Source organism: Lynx rufus, unplaced genomic scaffold (genome assembly GCF_022079265.1).
Source record: "Lynx rufus isolate CCGP_SWC_20201006 ecotype Redwood Valley unplaced genomic scaffold, mLynRuf1.p SCAF_7, whole genome shotgun sequence".
Classification (NCBI taxonomy): domain Eukaryota; kingdom Metazoa; phylum Chordata; class Mammalia; order Carnivora; family Felidae; genus Lynx; species Lynx rufus.
The window spans coordinates 100,081,720-100,094,969 of record NW_025814889.1 but is presented as its reverse complement, the minus strand read 5'-3'; the positions used below and the strand labels follow the sequence as shown (position 1 = coordinate 100,094,969).

The window sequence follows — 13,250 nt, the reverse complement described above, 5'->3', positions numbered from 1 at the left end:
ATAAGCTCCATGAGAGTAGGGCTTTGTTTTGTTTATTGATGTATTTTTATTTTACATAATTTTTAAAAATATATATGTTTGAGAGAGAGAGTGGGGGAGGGGCAGAGAGAGAGAGGGAGACAGAGAATCCAAAGCAGGCTCTGCAGTATAAGTGCAAAACTTGATGTGGGACTTGAACTCACGAACTGTGAGATCATGAACTGAGCTGAAGTCAGATGCTCAACTGACTAAGCCACCTGGGCATCTCTATTTTAATTTTATTTTATAGATCTAATTGGCTTTACTAAATGATTTATGAATCAGGCAGTATCCCATCTACCAAGTAGAGGGGAACTCCTTCATTGATGCATTTTAAGTGCCTAATATAATGTCTAGTAATAAAGGAATCCTTAGAATGGAATGGATAAGATGAAAAAATTGGTAAAATTTAAAAAAAAATTATATTTACTTATTTTTGAGAGAGAGAGAGAGAGAGACAGAACAGACAGAGCATGAGCAGGGGAGGGTCAGAGAGAGAGAGGGAGACACAGAATCCAAAGCAGGCTGTGGGCTCTGAGCTGTCAGTACAGAGCCTGATGCGGGCTCAAACCCACGAACTGTGAGATCATTACTTGAGCTGAAGTTGGACACTTAACTGACTGGGCCACCCCGGCTCCCCAGTAAAATATTTTTGAAGTTGAAGCTTCCAGTGGGTGTCTTATCGTTTTGTTTTTAATATTGCCAATTTCTAGAATATGTGTGTCAGTATTCAAATATGAATTATAGTGTGCATCACATAGACATAAATAATTTTTGTATCATCTGTTTTGGATTATTTTTTATTCATACAGGTAATTGAAGTGACAGTTTAGTGCAACAAATGTTTATGAAATGTCTGCCATGAACCAGCACTGGGTAGACAGATCAGTAAAATGCAGTCTTTGTCCCTGAAGAGAATTAGATCATGAGAATAAATAATTACAGTGCATTGTAATACATATAGTGGGGAAGTATACTTAAGGTTTATAAACTGCAAGTTCACTTAGCTTGGGCTAATTGTATTGTTTATATGAGAGAAACCAAATGACAGCCCTCCAAAGCCCAGTTAAGAAGTATTTTCACCAGCATTTACGCTTCAGTGAAGCTTTTTTATACTCGCAGAAACAAAATGATTTTAGAACTTCAAGAAATGACTAGAATTCTGCTGACTTGTTGATTTTGGTTTCGTTAGCTCTTTTAAGGAAGAATTATTAGAGAGTTTATTAGAGGCTTTTGAATATATGTAGTTTTATATGATAAGAATTCAGCTTGGGGGCACACAGGTAGCCCAATCGGTTGAGCATCTTGACTCTTGATTTTGGCTCAGGTTATGATCTTGCATTTGGTGAGATCTGAGCCCCGCGTCAGGCTTTACACTGACAGCATGGTGTCTGCTTGGGATTCTCTCTCTCCCTCTCTACCCCTCTCCCATTTGTGCTTGCTCTCTCTCTCAAAATAAATACACATTAAAAAAAAAAAGACTTCAACTTGGAGGTTTTGTTTACAAAGTTCGGAAGAAAAAGACTTGTGATAAAGACATGCTTGTAAGACTTTCAAAATAAAAATAACTATGAAGTAATACGTGTTCATTGTAAAATTGGGAAAATGCAGAGTATTTTATCAATAATGTTCTGTAATTTGCCTTTTCCACCTAATGTGGCCTTCTCTCTGTATGAAGTAAATACATAAAGAGTATGTAAAAACACCTTCTTCATTTTTAGAAGTTGCTGGCATGATGTTCCATTGTATGTATATAGTATAATTTAAGCAAACTCCTAATGATTGACATTAAGGTTGTTCCAGTTCTTCTCATCAAATCTGTTACTTTGTTGGATGTATTTATATATCTTTGTGCATTTATATAAACAAGTACATATGGCATAATTATTAGCCTCTAAATTACTGGATTAAAGTGTACATATTTTAAATTATCTTTCTAAAAATTGTTATGATTTATATTCTTCTCACACAAGTATGAGAATATCTGTTTTCCTACATTCTTGTCAGTGTTGGATATTAGCACACTTTTTAAAAGTTTTTGCCAATATAATCATGAAAAAAGAACATTTTATTTCCTTAATTGTAAAGTAGATTTAAACATCTTTTTAAACATTGAACAGTCTTATGCCTGTAACCTTGCTCTTGCTATGCCTCTTCACTTGGAATATTGTCTGTCGTTCTTCCATTTTTCTCTGAATCTTCACCATTCTTCAAGGCCCATGTCAAAATCTGTTTTTCCCATTATTGGATTTCCCAATTACCTCAGCCTAAAATAATTTCTCTCTCCTAAAATACTTAATCCTTTTTTTTTCTCATTTATCACGGTTTTATACTAGTCCTAATATATGTAATTTTTTTCTTCTAGGATTTCCATATTTACAGGATGGCTAAAGATTAATGGAAAGAGAAGCGTAAACTTACCTTCTTTCACTATGGATGCAGGTTTGGCTGATGGAGAACCTGATCAAACTTCGGTGAGTGGTTCAAATACAGCATAATAAGGTACTATCATCTAGCTGTAAAGTGTTTGATACAAGCCATCGTTTTATTTTAAAAAAGTATTTAAAACAAACTTAAAAGAATTTTAAAGTAACACTTTAACTCTTATGCTCATATGAAAATGACATATTTTAAAACTTATTGAAGCATAACCCAGTTTTCTGATATTTCTGTCCTATATCTTTCTCTGCTTACTTATATTGACTTGGTTCCAGCTCTTGGGACGGTAGGTTCTTTGGGTTAATGCAGAGGCTGATTTTTCTGTGTTTCATATTGCTGTGGAATTGAAAGTCACTATTATATTAAGATGTTTATAAATTTTAATTTAGTGAATGTCCTTCGTTCAGGCTCAAATGTAAGAATAGTCTAATGATTGGTAGCAAAATGCACTTTTGTTTACTTGTGTTACTTTGTTCCCAGCCTTTTTTGGATTTCTGGTTTAAACTTGTTTTAGTTTCTTAAAGGGTCAAAAAAAGTTAAACTTTAAAATAATTTGTTAATAGAAAATAAAATGGACCTGGAAGTAATTTGTTTTATGAAGGTTATTATCACAGCGATTATAAAAGGAAAACTGATGGTAGCTTATTTTATTTTCGCTATGATTTCAGCAAAAAGTTAAGATTAAAGCCTTCTCTTAGAACATGTTTGCTTTGCCATAAATATTTTATTTAAAACTAATGGGCTTTCTTAACTTCTTTTAGCTGAAATATTTTTAATCTCTTAGTGATAATAAAAATGCCAGTAGTAACAACAGTTGCTATTCTCTAAGTGTATACTTTGTCAGACTGTCCTCACAACAGCCATTAAAGGTAGGTATTTGTTTATCCTTACTTTTGTAGATAGAGAAATGGGCTCTAAGCTGGAGGTTAATTATCTTCTCTAAGAGCTCACAGCTTAAGAGGTGTCTCTGAGTACTTTGCCACTAATGTGTTGACTCCGTACCTGTCTTTCTGAATAGAATTGCTTTAAATTTGTTATCTTTTAAGCTAATATCTAAACAGGTAGTATTAAATTCTGTACTGAACACTGGTGCTGTATTAATAAAGTTTTATTCATTTTTAATCTAATTCCTGTTGATACTGAGAGGTTTGAGCAAGATATTTAAAAAGCAATGAGACAGTTTTCTTTGTCTTCATTAAGTTTCTGTGAAATATTGTAGCTTATTTTAGGGAGAATACTACCAATAATTTCATTGTAAACTACTGAAATATTCTGTTTTTGAAACTAATCTTGAGAGTTACTTTTGAATTACCTATTTATAAAATATCACCTTTGAACTGCACAGCCTAAGCTGGTTACTGATTAGATCTAGGAGAAGTGGATAAGAACATGGGCTCTGTAGACATTTAGCTGCATGTTAAAATCTAACCTCGGTTGCTTAGTTGTATAACTTGGGTAATTAATTAAATTCTCCAGGTTTTCAGTTTTTTCATCTATTATATAAAGGTGATAGTAATATCTACCTTCTAGAGTTGTTTTAAGTTATAATTGAGATAAGATATCTATAAAGTGCCTATTACAAAGTCAGAGACATTATAAATATCCAATAAATAAAAGCTACTACTGTTGATATAACTAGCTATATTAACCCTTCTCTCCAAAAAGGTAAATACAAGGCAGGAGAGGCAATAAAACATTGAAAAAAGCCTAGGCTGTTCAGTAATTTTGGCTTTATACTTTCTCAGAATCTCAGTTTTCCTTCCTAAAATGTTGAGGCAAATATTCTACTACAATAGAAAAATATATAGGCAGGCATACTCATTCTGACTACTTGATAGGGACAGTATGATCTAGTGAAACCAGAAAGTTCTTTGAAAATATGAGCAGCATGTCAGTATGAGTTAGTAGTGTTCTTAAAAATTGCATGCACTGGTTTTTAAAATATTAGTAAACTTTTTTTTTTAATTTTTAAAATTTTATTTAAATCCCAGTTAGCATATAGTGTAATAATGACTTCAGGATTAGAATTTAGTGATTCATCACTTACATATAACACCCAGTGCTCATCCCAACAAGTGCCCTCCTTAATGGCCATCATCTATCCCACCTCCACATCCAACACCCCTCCAGCAACCCTCAGTTTGTTCTCTGTATAAGAGACTCTATGGTTTGCCTCCCTCTGTTTTTCTTGTTTTTGCTTCCCTTCCCCTATGTTCATCTGTTTTGTTTCTTTATTCCACATATGAGTGAAATCCTGTATTTGTCTTTCTCTGACTGATTTTGCTTAGCATAATACACTTTAGTGCCATCCATGTTGTTGCAAATGGCAAGATTTCATTCTTTTTGATTGCCGAGTAATATACTCCATTGTATATATATACATCACATCTTCTTTATCCATTCATCAGCTGGTGGACATTTGGGCTCTTTCCTTACTTTGGCTATTGTCGATAGTGCTGCTCTCAACATTGGGGTACATGTGCCCCTTCGAATCAGCATTTTTTTTAATCCATTGGATAAATACCTAGTAGTGCAATTGCTGGGCCTTGGGTAGCTCTGATTTTAATTTTTTGAGGAACCTCCATACTGTTCTCCAGAATAGCTGCACCAGTTTGCATTCCTATTAGGGCAAAAGCATTCCCCTTTCTCCACATCCTTGCCAACATCTGTTGCCCAAGTTGTTAATTTAGCCATTCTGACAGGTGTGAGTAGTATCTCATTGTGGTTTTAATTTGTATTTCCCTGATGATGAGTGATGTTGAGCACCTTTTGCATGTGTCTGCTAGCCATCTGGATGTCTTCTTTGGAAAAGTGTCTATTTATGTCTTTTGCCCATTTCTTCACTGGATTATTTGTTTTTGAGTGTTGGGTTTGTTCAGTCCTTTATAGATTTTGGATACTAAGCCTTTATCTGATACGTCATTTGCAAATATCTTCTCCCATTCTGTTGGTTGCCTTTTAGTTTTGCTGATTGTTTCCTTTGCTGTGCAGAAGACTTTTATCTTGATGAGGTCCCAGTAGTTCATTTTTGCTTTTGCTTTTGCTTCATTCATCCCTTGCCTCCGGATATATGTCATATAAGAAGTTGCTGCAGCCAAGGTCAAAGAGGTGGTTGCCTGTTTTCTCCTCTAGGATTTTTATGGTTTTCTGTCTTACATTTAGGTCTTTCATTCATTTTGAGTTTATTTTTGTGTATGGTGTAAGAAAGTGGTCCAGGTTCATTCTTCTGCATGTTGATGCACAGTTTTCTCAATACCATTTGCTGAAGAAACTGTTTTTTTACCCCCCACTGGATGTTCCTTCCTGCTTTGTCAAAGATTAGTTGGCCAGAGATCTTCTTCTATGAAGTAATAAAATAACTAGAAATTTTAGTCACCAGTTGGTCATGTACGTACTCATTCTCTCTCATATTAATACAGCTCTGTCTCTTTCCAATAGCTGCTCGCTAAGTATAAGAATTTGTATTTTAATTACACATTCATGAATGGTGTTATCTTGAACTTTTTATTATAGAAAATTTCAAATATATTTAGAAAAGGATGGACTAATATAATGAATCCTCATGTACCCATCACTTCAACAATTAATATTTCAGGTCAGTCTTGTTTCATCTGTAGTCCCACCTTCCCACTCCATATTTTTTTTGGAGCAAATTATGGACAAATCATTTTATTTGTAAGTATTTCAGTATGTATCTCTAAAATCTAAAGACTTTTCTTTAAACTTTAACCATAAACAACATTAGAATCCTAAAAATGAGTAATTCTTTAGTCACATAACTAATTGATGCTTAAACTTTCCTGATTGTCTCCTAAGTATTTTTTTATAATTTTTATGTTGGACTTGGTTGATAAGTCACTGAGATTTTTTTAATCTTTTAAGTTTCCCTTGCATCTCTTTTTAACTTTTCCTTTTCAACTTATTGAAATACATAAATAAGGTAGTTTGTCTTGTTAAATTTCCCACAATGTGGATTTCCCCTATGGTGATTATTTCATGTGTTCATCAATCTCTTGTGTTTGTTGCAAATTGGTCATTAGAATGAACGGCTTCCTCAAATTCAGGTTCAATTTTTTTTTTTTTTTGACAAGAATACATTAAGGGTATTGTGTGTTACCATCAGGAGGCATATGATGTCAGTCATTCTTCTTGTATTAATAGCAGCCATTGATGATCATTGCCTAGATATGTTAATTCACTAAGGTATAAATTAATATCCTAACTGGTTTACAAAAATGGGGGCTCGAGAGAATAACTGTGACTCGTCCATACTGTTTTTTTTTTGATTAATTTTTTTTTAATGCTTACTTTTGAGAGAGAGAGAGAGTGAGTAGGGGAAGGGCAGAGAGAGAGAGACACACACACACACACACACACACACACACAGACACAGACACAGACTCAGAAGCAGGCTCCACGCCCTACAGCACTCCACGTGAGGCTTGAACTCCCGGACAGTGAGATCATGACCTGAGCTAAATTCTGAGGCTTAGTGACTGACCCACCCAGGCTCTCCTAGTCCATACTTTTCAAGCAAACAAACTAGCCAACCTATATTTTGTTAGGTATTTTGTCTTCTAGACTATGAATCTTTTTGCCATTTTACAACTTTATTGAAACTTCTAAAGGGAGACAGTTTTTAAAAGGATAAAACAATGTGATTAGTATACTTTATGCTTTATTATCTTCTTTTACTTATGAAAGTTACAAATTAGTACTTAAATATTTGTAATGTTTGAACTTCCTGAGTGGGGAAAATATGACTCAGTTATTTTTTTTTCTTTCTTTCTATTTTTTTTTTTTTTTTTTTTTTTTTATTTATTTTTGGGACAGAGAGAGACAGAGCGTGAATGGGGGAGGGGCAGAGAGAGAGGGAGACACAGAATCGGGAACAGGCTCCAGGCTCTGAGCCATCAGCCCAGAGCCCGACGCGGGGCTCGAACCCACGGACCGCGAGATCGTGACCTGGCTGAAGTCGGACGCTTAACCGACTACGCCACCCAGGCGCCCCTCTATTTTTTTTTTTAACATTTATTCATTTTTGAGAGACAGAGTATGCGTGGGGGAGGGGCAGAGAGAGGGAGACACAGAATCCAAAGCAGGCTCTAGGCTCTCAGCTGTCAGCACAGAGCCCAATGTGGGGCTCTAACTCACCACAAGATCATGACCTGAGCCAAAGTCAGATGCTTAACAACTGAGCCACCCAGGTGCCCCTCACTTAGTTATTTCTTATTGTATGAATACTTAGATTCTTATTATATCTTTTTTTTTTGATTTGCTAAATATTCTTGTACTTATTAGAAGCTTGAATAATATAATGTGAAAAATTTGCAGATATAATGGAACTGTAATAAACTCTAATGGGAGTCAGAGAAAGAGTTATCTTTGAAAAAGAAAAATAAACAGTGATCTACACAGTACATTAGCAGAATTCTAACCCAGCAATCTTTTGTATTTCCTTTATGTTTGGAGAACTTGTCCAAGTATGTTTACATGACTATGAAACTCCTCAAGACCCTTTCAGAAAGTTTGTGATATTAGAATAATTTTTTGAGTAATACAATGGTATTTGATTTTATTTGCCTTTTTTCTCATTCTGTCATGAGTATATGGTGTACTTTTCCAGAGACTATGTGAGGTGATGAGGTCATAATCTGCTGGCTAATGAAATGGAGTGTGTGCTTGTGTATTCTTAGTCTTCAGGTTTTCTTAGTTTAATTCTTTTCTTAACCAGTTTTTTTAAAATAAACTTTATTTTTTAGAATAGCTTTAGGCATACAGAAAAATTGTAGTCCCCATGTACTTTGTACCCAATTTCCTCTATTATTAACCCATTTATTGTACATTTGATATAATTAATGAATCTAGATTGATACATTATTAATTAAAGTCCATACTTGATTTAGATTTCCTTAGTTTTTACCTAGTGTCCTTTTCTGTTCCAGGATCCCATCTGGAATAACACATAATATTTAGTAGTCATGTCTGCTCAGGGTCCTCTTGGCTATGATTTCCTTGTCTGTGATGACCTTGACAATTTTCAGGAGTACTGGTATAGATATTTTGCACGGTGTCCTTCAATTGAGATTTGTCTGTTTTTCTCTAATTAAACTGGTCCTTATGGGTTTGGGGGAAGAGACCACAAAGGTAAAATGCCATTTCATCACATCATTGTCAAGGTATATACTGTCAACCTGACTTGTCATTTCTGATGTTAGTTTCATCACTTGGCTGAGATGGTGAATTTCTCGTATTAATTTATAATAGGGCAAATATCAGTAGGTATAATCTACATAAACAACAGGTCTTTGGAGTCTTTAGTAATTTCTAGGAGAGTGAAGGGATCTGGAGACCCAAAAGTTTGAGAATTGCTCAGTTAAACCTTTAGGAACTAGCACTTTAAAGAAGAATAATTGACTGTTACCTGATAGGAAAAGAGGGATCCAGAAGGTGATGGGGGTTGGGAGCAGGGTAGGAAGAAGAAATGATAGGGCCTTCAGGAATGAGGGAGTGGTGACCAAGTTAAACTTTGACTATTTGAAAATTGTACCTAGCATTAAGACATGATCTACATCTTTCTCTTTTTAAGTTTTTATTTATTTAGAGAGGAAGAGAGAGCACAAGCCTGCTAGTGCATGTTGTAGGAGCAGCGGAGGGGCAGAGAGAGAGAGAGAAACTCCAAGCGGGCTCAATGCTCCATGCAGAGCCTAATGCAGGGCTTGATCTCATGACTGCAAGATCATGACCTGAGCTGGTATCAGAAGTCAACCAACACTCAACCAACTGAGCAACCCAGGTGCCCCTGAGCTGTACCTTTCAAGGAGCTTTTGTTTTGTTGCTGTTTTCATTTTGGCATTTACAGATACATGTGTTTTGTCTTCAGGAGTTTTAATGATTTGTCTGATTCATATCATCTACAAATAATACTTTATTTCTTTCCAATCTTTATACAGTATGTATGTCTATGGGTGGGAATTGGAAGAGTGTTTATATATAGTCTTTTAATTTCCAGAAACTCATCCGTTTTGTGTAACTTTCAAAATTATTTAAGATAGACTATTTTGTTACTTTTTAAAATCCATCATGTCCTCTGTAGGGGTCTCCTGTTTTAGGAATGTAGCCCTTTTGCTTCTTTTATCTCTCATGTTTTCCATATTTTCTTTTCATTATGCCTTCGTGTTGAATTCCTTCATCACTTTTCCAGCTCATTTATTGTAGTACATGTTTTGCTGTTCAAACCTGGTATATATTCCATCATAGTATTTTTATACTCAGTATTACTAGCTGTTTTCTCTGTGGATGTTTGGTCAGACTTCCTGTTTTCAGTATCCTCTCACATCTTTTTGAGCATATTTATTATGGTTATTTTAAGTTTTTGATGGGCTTGGTTCACTAATTCTCTCTCCTGCTGAGATTCTTCAGTTCTTTTTCATAGCATTTGGACTCCTTAGGATATTATTTTTGTGAGTTTATACTTCCTTGGAAATAATATTCTCTCAGGAATATTAATTGCTTTATCTGATTGACACTGATCTAGATAGAAAGGAAAGAGACTAGGGACTCTTTTGGTCAATCTAGGAATATATGTCTTAGGATAGAGAATCTCTTGTTAAAATCATTGCTTCATTATTTTTCATTTGCTCCTCCCACCAATATATTCTTTTTCTTAGGGAACTTTTCTGTCCATCTCCTCTGCCTCCCTAGTTGTAATCAGTTCATTTGGGCAAAAGGGCAGTGAGAGATAGTGGTCAGCCTTTTTGCCTGCATGTGTTGTTTTGTGCATGCTACAACTCTATAGACATGCACAGTTTAAAAAAAAAGTGTTTCGAACTGTGTTTAATGTCTCTGGTTGGTATTAAATCATGTTCTGCCCTGGTAGTAAAGACAGGGTAGATAATGGTCTGCTTATTACTAGTGAGAGAAAAGGGCACAGGAAGATGACTTCCGACCCTCCCTCCTACTGTCAGACCCCTGGTCTTACCTCCATCTGTCGTACTGTATTCTCTTTCTAGTCTGAGGTTGCTTCGCATTTATCTACTTTTAAGGATGGGTTCAAGGACCGTATTGGTTATTTCACCCGTAAGTAACTCAGTTCCCATTTGCAAAATAAATTGGTTACTTTCTTTGTGGTTTTGTGTTCTCTGTATGTAGAATGGCTGAGGTGGTGGCTGAATCGGGACCAAAAAATCAAAAGAACAGCAGCACTGTTTAACTTATCTTTCCTATTAAGATCTTTGGCAGTTGTGACATGCCCATAGTTTAAAAAGCAAAAGTAGAATGATTAAGGCAACTAACTCACAAGTAAATAGATTATGTAATTTACCCAATAGGAATCTATTTGTTTTTGGTCTCCTGGGTGGCTCAGTAGGTTCAGCATCTGACTCGATTTCAGCTCAGGTCATGATTTCATGGTGATGAGATCGAATCTTACATCAGCCGTGCTGACAGCTCTCCCTCTCTCTCTGCCCCTCCCCTGCTCGTCCCCCCCCCCAAATAAACAAATAAACAAAAAAGAAAGCTATTTATTTTGCTAAACTAGACTTGAGGAGGAAAGCTGGCTTAAAAATTTATAATTTATTCAATATCTGTAAATAATTTAGTCATTCAGTTTTTAAAAGTGTGGTTTGGAGATTTTTCATGAATGTTTTTACTTCCTGTTTCTCCTAAGTTTTTTATAAACAATATAATTAAAGCCACTGCTCTACACTTAACTCTTAATTAAAAATTATGTCCATTAAGAATCTTACATTTCTTCTTGCTTTTTAGAAAAATAAGCTGAGAGTTCCATCAAACCTCAGATTAGAATGTGAAGGATTAGAATTTTAGCATGTTAGAGACACATGGAGATGAAATTTGATTAAAATTTCAAGAAAATCTCTACCTGTTCAACTGTCTAGGAGAATAGAGCAATTGAAGGATTTTTATCCAGACCTCAGATCACCTTAGTAGGTTTTCATTAACTTAAGACTACTTCAGAAGTCTAATATGGTAAAAACAATAGTGATGGAGCAATGAGGAAAAGGAGAGGGGAGATGAATTTGTGTGTGTGTGTGTGTGTGTGTGTGTGTACACCTAAAATTTACTTTTTGGTCAAACACTTACTGGGTTTAGAAAACTAACCTACCTTCACAGAGCACATCTGTGCACAGGGTACCTTGCACTTGGGTAAGATCATAGGCAATATTGTTTGTTGCTTTAGGGGAATTAGTAGAAAATAAAACTATAGGAAATGAATAGCAACTAACATTTGTTAAATTTCTATCATGTGCCAGAAGCGATTGCAAGTTCTTTGAAGGCATACTTATGTAATTTTCTCATAACCCTATAGGGTAGTATTACTACCCTCATTTAATATAGGAGAACACAGAGAGATAAGTTCAGGGTCATACAACTAGTAAGTGGCAGAATTAGGTTACATTTTGGCTCCACAGGCCAAGCTTTAATTATTTTTCTATACTACAACTCAACCATGTTAGAATCAGCATATACAAATCCTTGAATACTATTTTTACAGTTTGGAATTTTTCTTTTTTTAATGTAATGTCAAACCATTGAATTTGGTGTTTTTGAGCTAAGAAACAACCTGTTTAGAGTTGTGACTTGGGAAAATGATCTTGGCAGAATTATGGACTATTGCAGTGGTAACCAGCTGAACATTATAGAGTTATCTGTGGTGTTTTGAAAAATCCCAGTACTCAGGTTGCACCCCTATTTAATTAAATTAAAATCTCAGAGGGTGAGATGCAGACATCAGTACTTCTTTAAATTTTTTTATTTTTTTTTATTTATTTTTGAGAGAGAGAGTGTGAGCAGGGGGAGGGGCAAAGAAAGAGAGGGAGACACAGAATCGAATCAGGCTCCAGGCTCTGAGCTGTCAGCACAGAGCCTGATGCAGGGCTTGAACCCATGAACTGTGAGATCATGACCTGAGTCAAAGTCAGATGCTCAACCAACTGAGCCCCCCAGGCACCCCAGACATCAGTACTTTTTTATAGTCTCCTAGGTGATTTCAATGCATGGGCAAAATTGAGATCTATAGAAATAGAGGTAGTTAGCTCAGAGAACAAGTAAGCAAGCAGTTGTATAATCTAGGTTAACCTGTAGGGTAGTAGTAGCTGAATGGAAAATATGTCCCTTTTGGATTTTGCCTTTTTCCCTGGTTCTAGAATTTGCACTTTCCATATTTGGGTTACTTTATTAGTGTGGAGAGAAAAAAAATTAGTTTTTGCACACTTACTGTGTTATCCTGATCTTGGCTTGATGTCTCACATGCTTTCTCATTTAATCTTCTTCATAATACTGTGGGATAGATATTATTGTTTTTAGAAATGAAGAAACTGAGACTCTGAAGGGGTTAGTAATTTTTCTAAGATCACATAGCTAATCAGTGGGACATATTAGGATTTAAATACAGATACTCTTAATTTTGTTATTCTTGTCATTGAATGAGGCTAATGTTTTTATATTAAAAATTGATCTGTGTCATACCTAGCCTTTTAAAATTTGTATGTGCATTACCTAATGTGTACTTTGAAAAATATCTGATACATGATCTATTTTATTTATTGATTTTTAAATGTTTATTTTTGAGAATGAGCGTGCACACAGGGGAGGGTCAGGGAGAGAGAGAAGGAGACAGAGAATCCAAAGCAGGCTCCAAGCTGTCATCCCAAAGCCCAACACGGGACTCAACCTCACGAGAGGTCATAACCTGAGCCAAAAGTCAGACACTTCACCGACTGAGCCACCCAGGCACCCTGTGATCTATTTTATTTAACTCAAAGCTTTGTTCT

The 13,250-nt window shown here is 35.4% G+C and overlaps 1 protein-coding gene across 4 annotated transcripts in view; it reads left to right on the top strand.

Annotated features, from left to right (window-relative positions):
• OSBPL8 (oxysterol binding protein like 8) overlaps positions 1–13,250 on the top strand; it is a 155,768-nt gene that overhangs the window by 46,634 nt on the left and 95,884 nt on the right. For 2 of the 4 annotated variants that reach the window (XM_047066291.1, XM_047066290.1), the window contains exon 2: positions 2,384–2,492. In XM_047066291.1, coding sequence (XP_046922247.1) covers positions 2,451–2,492 — 42 coding nt within the window. In that variant the 5' untranslated portion in view covers positions 2,384–2,450. Of the gene's footprint in view, positions 1–2,383; positions 2,493–13,250 lie in introns of those variants that run through there. The other 2 variants (XM_047066293.1, XM_047066294.1) reach the window with 2 other exon arrangements.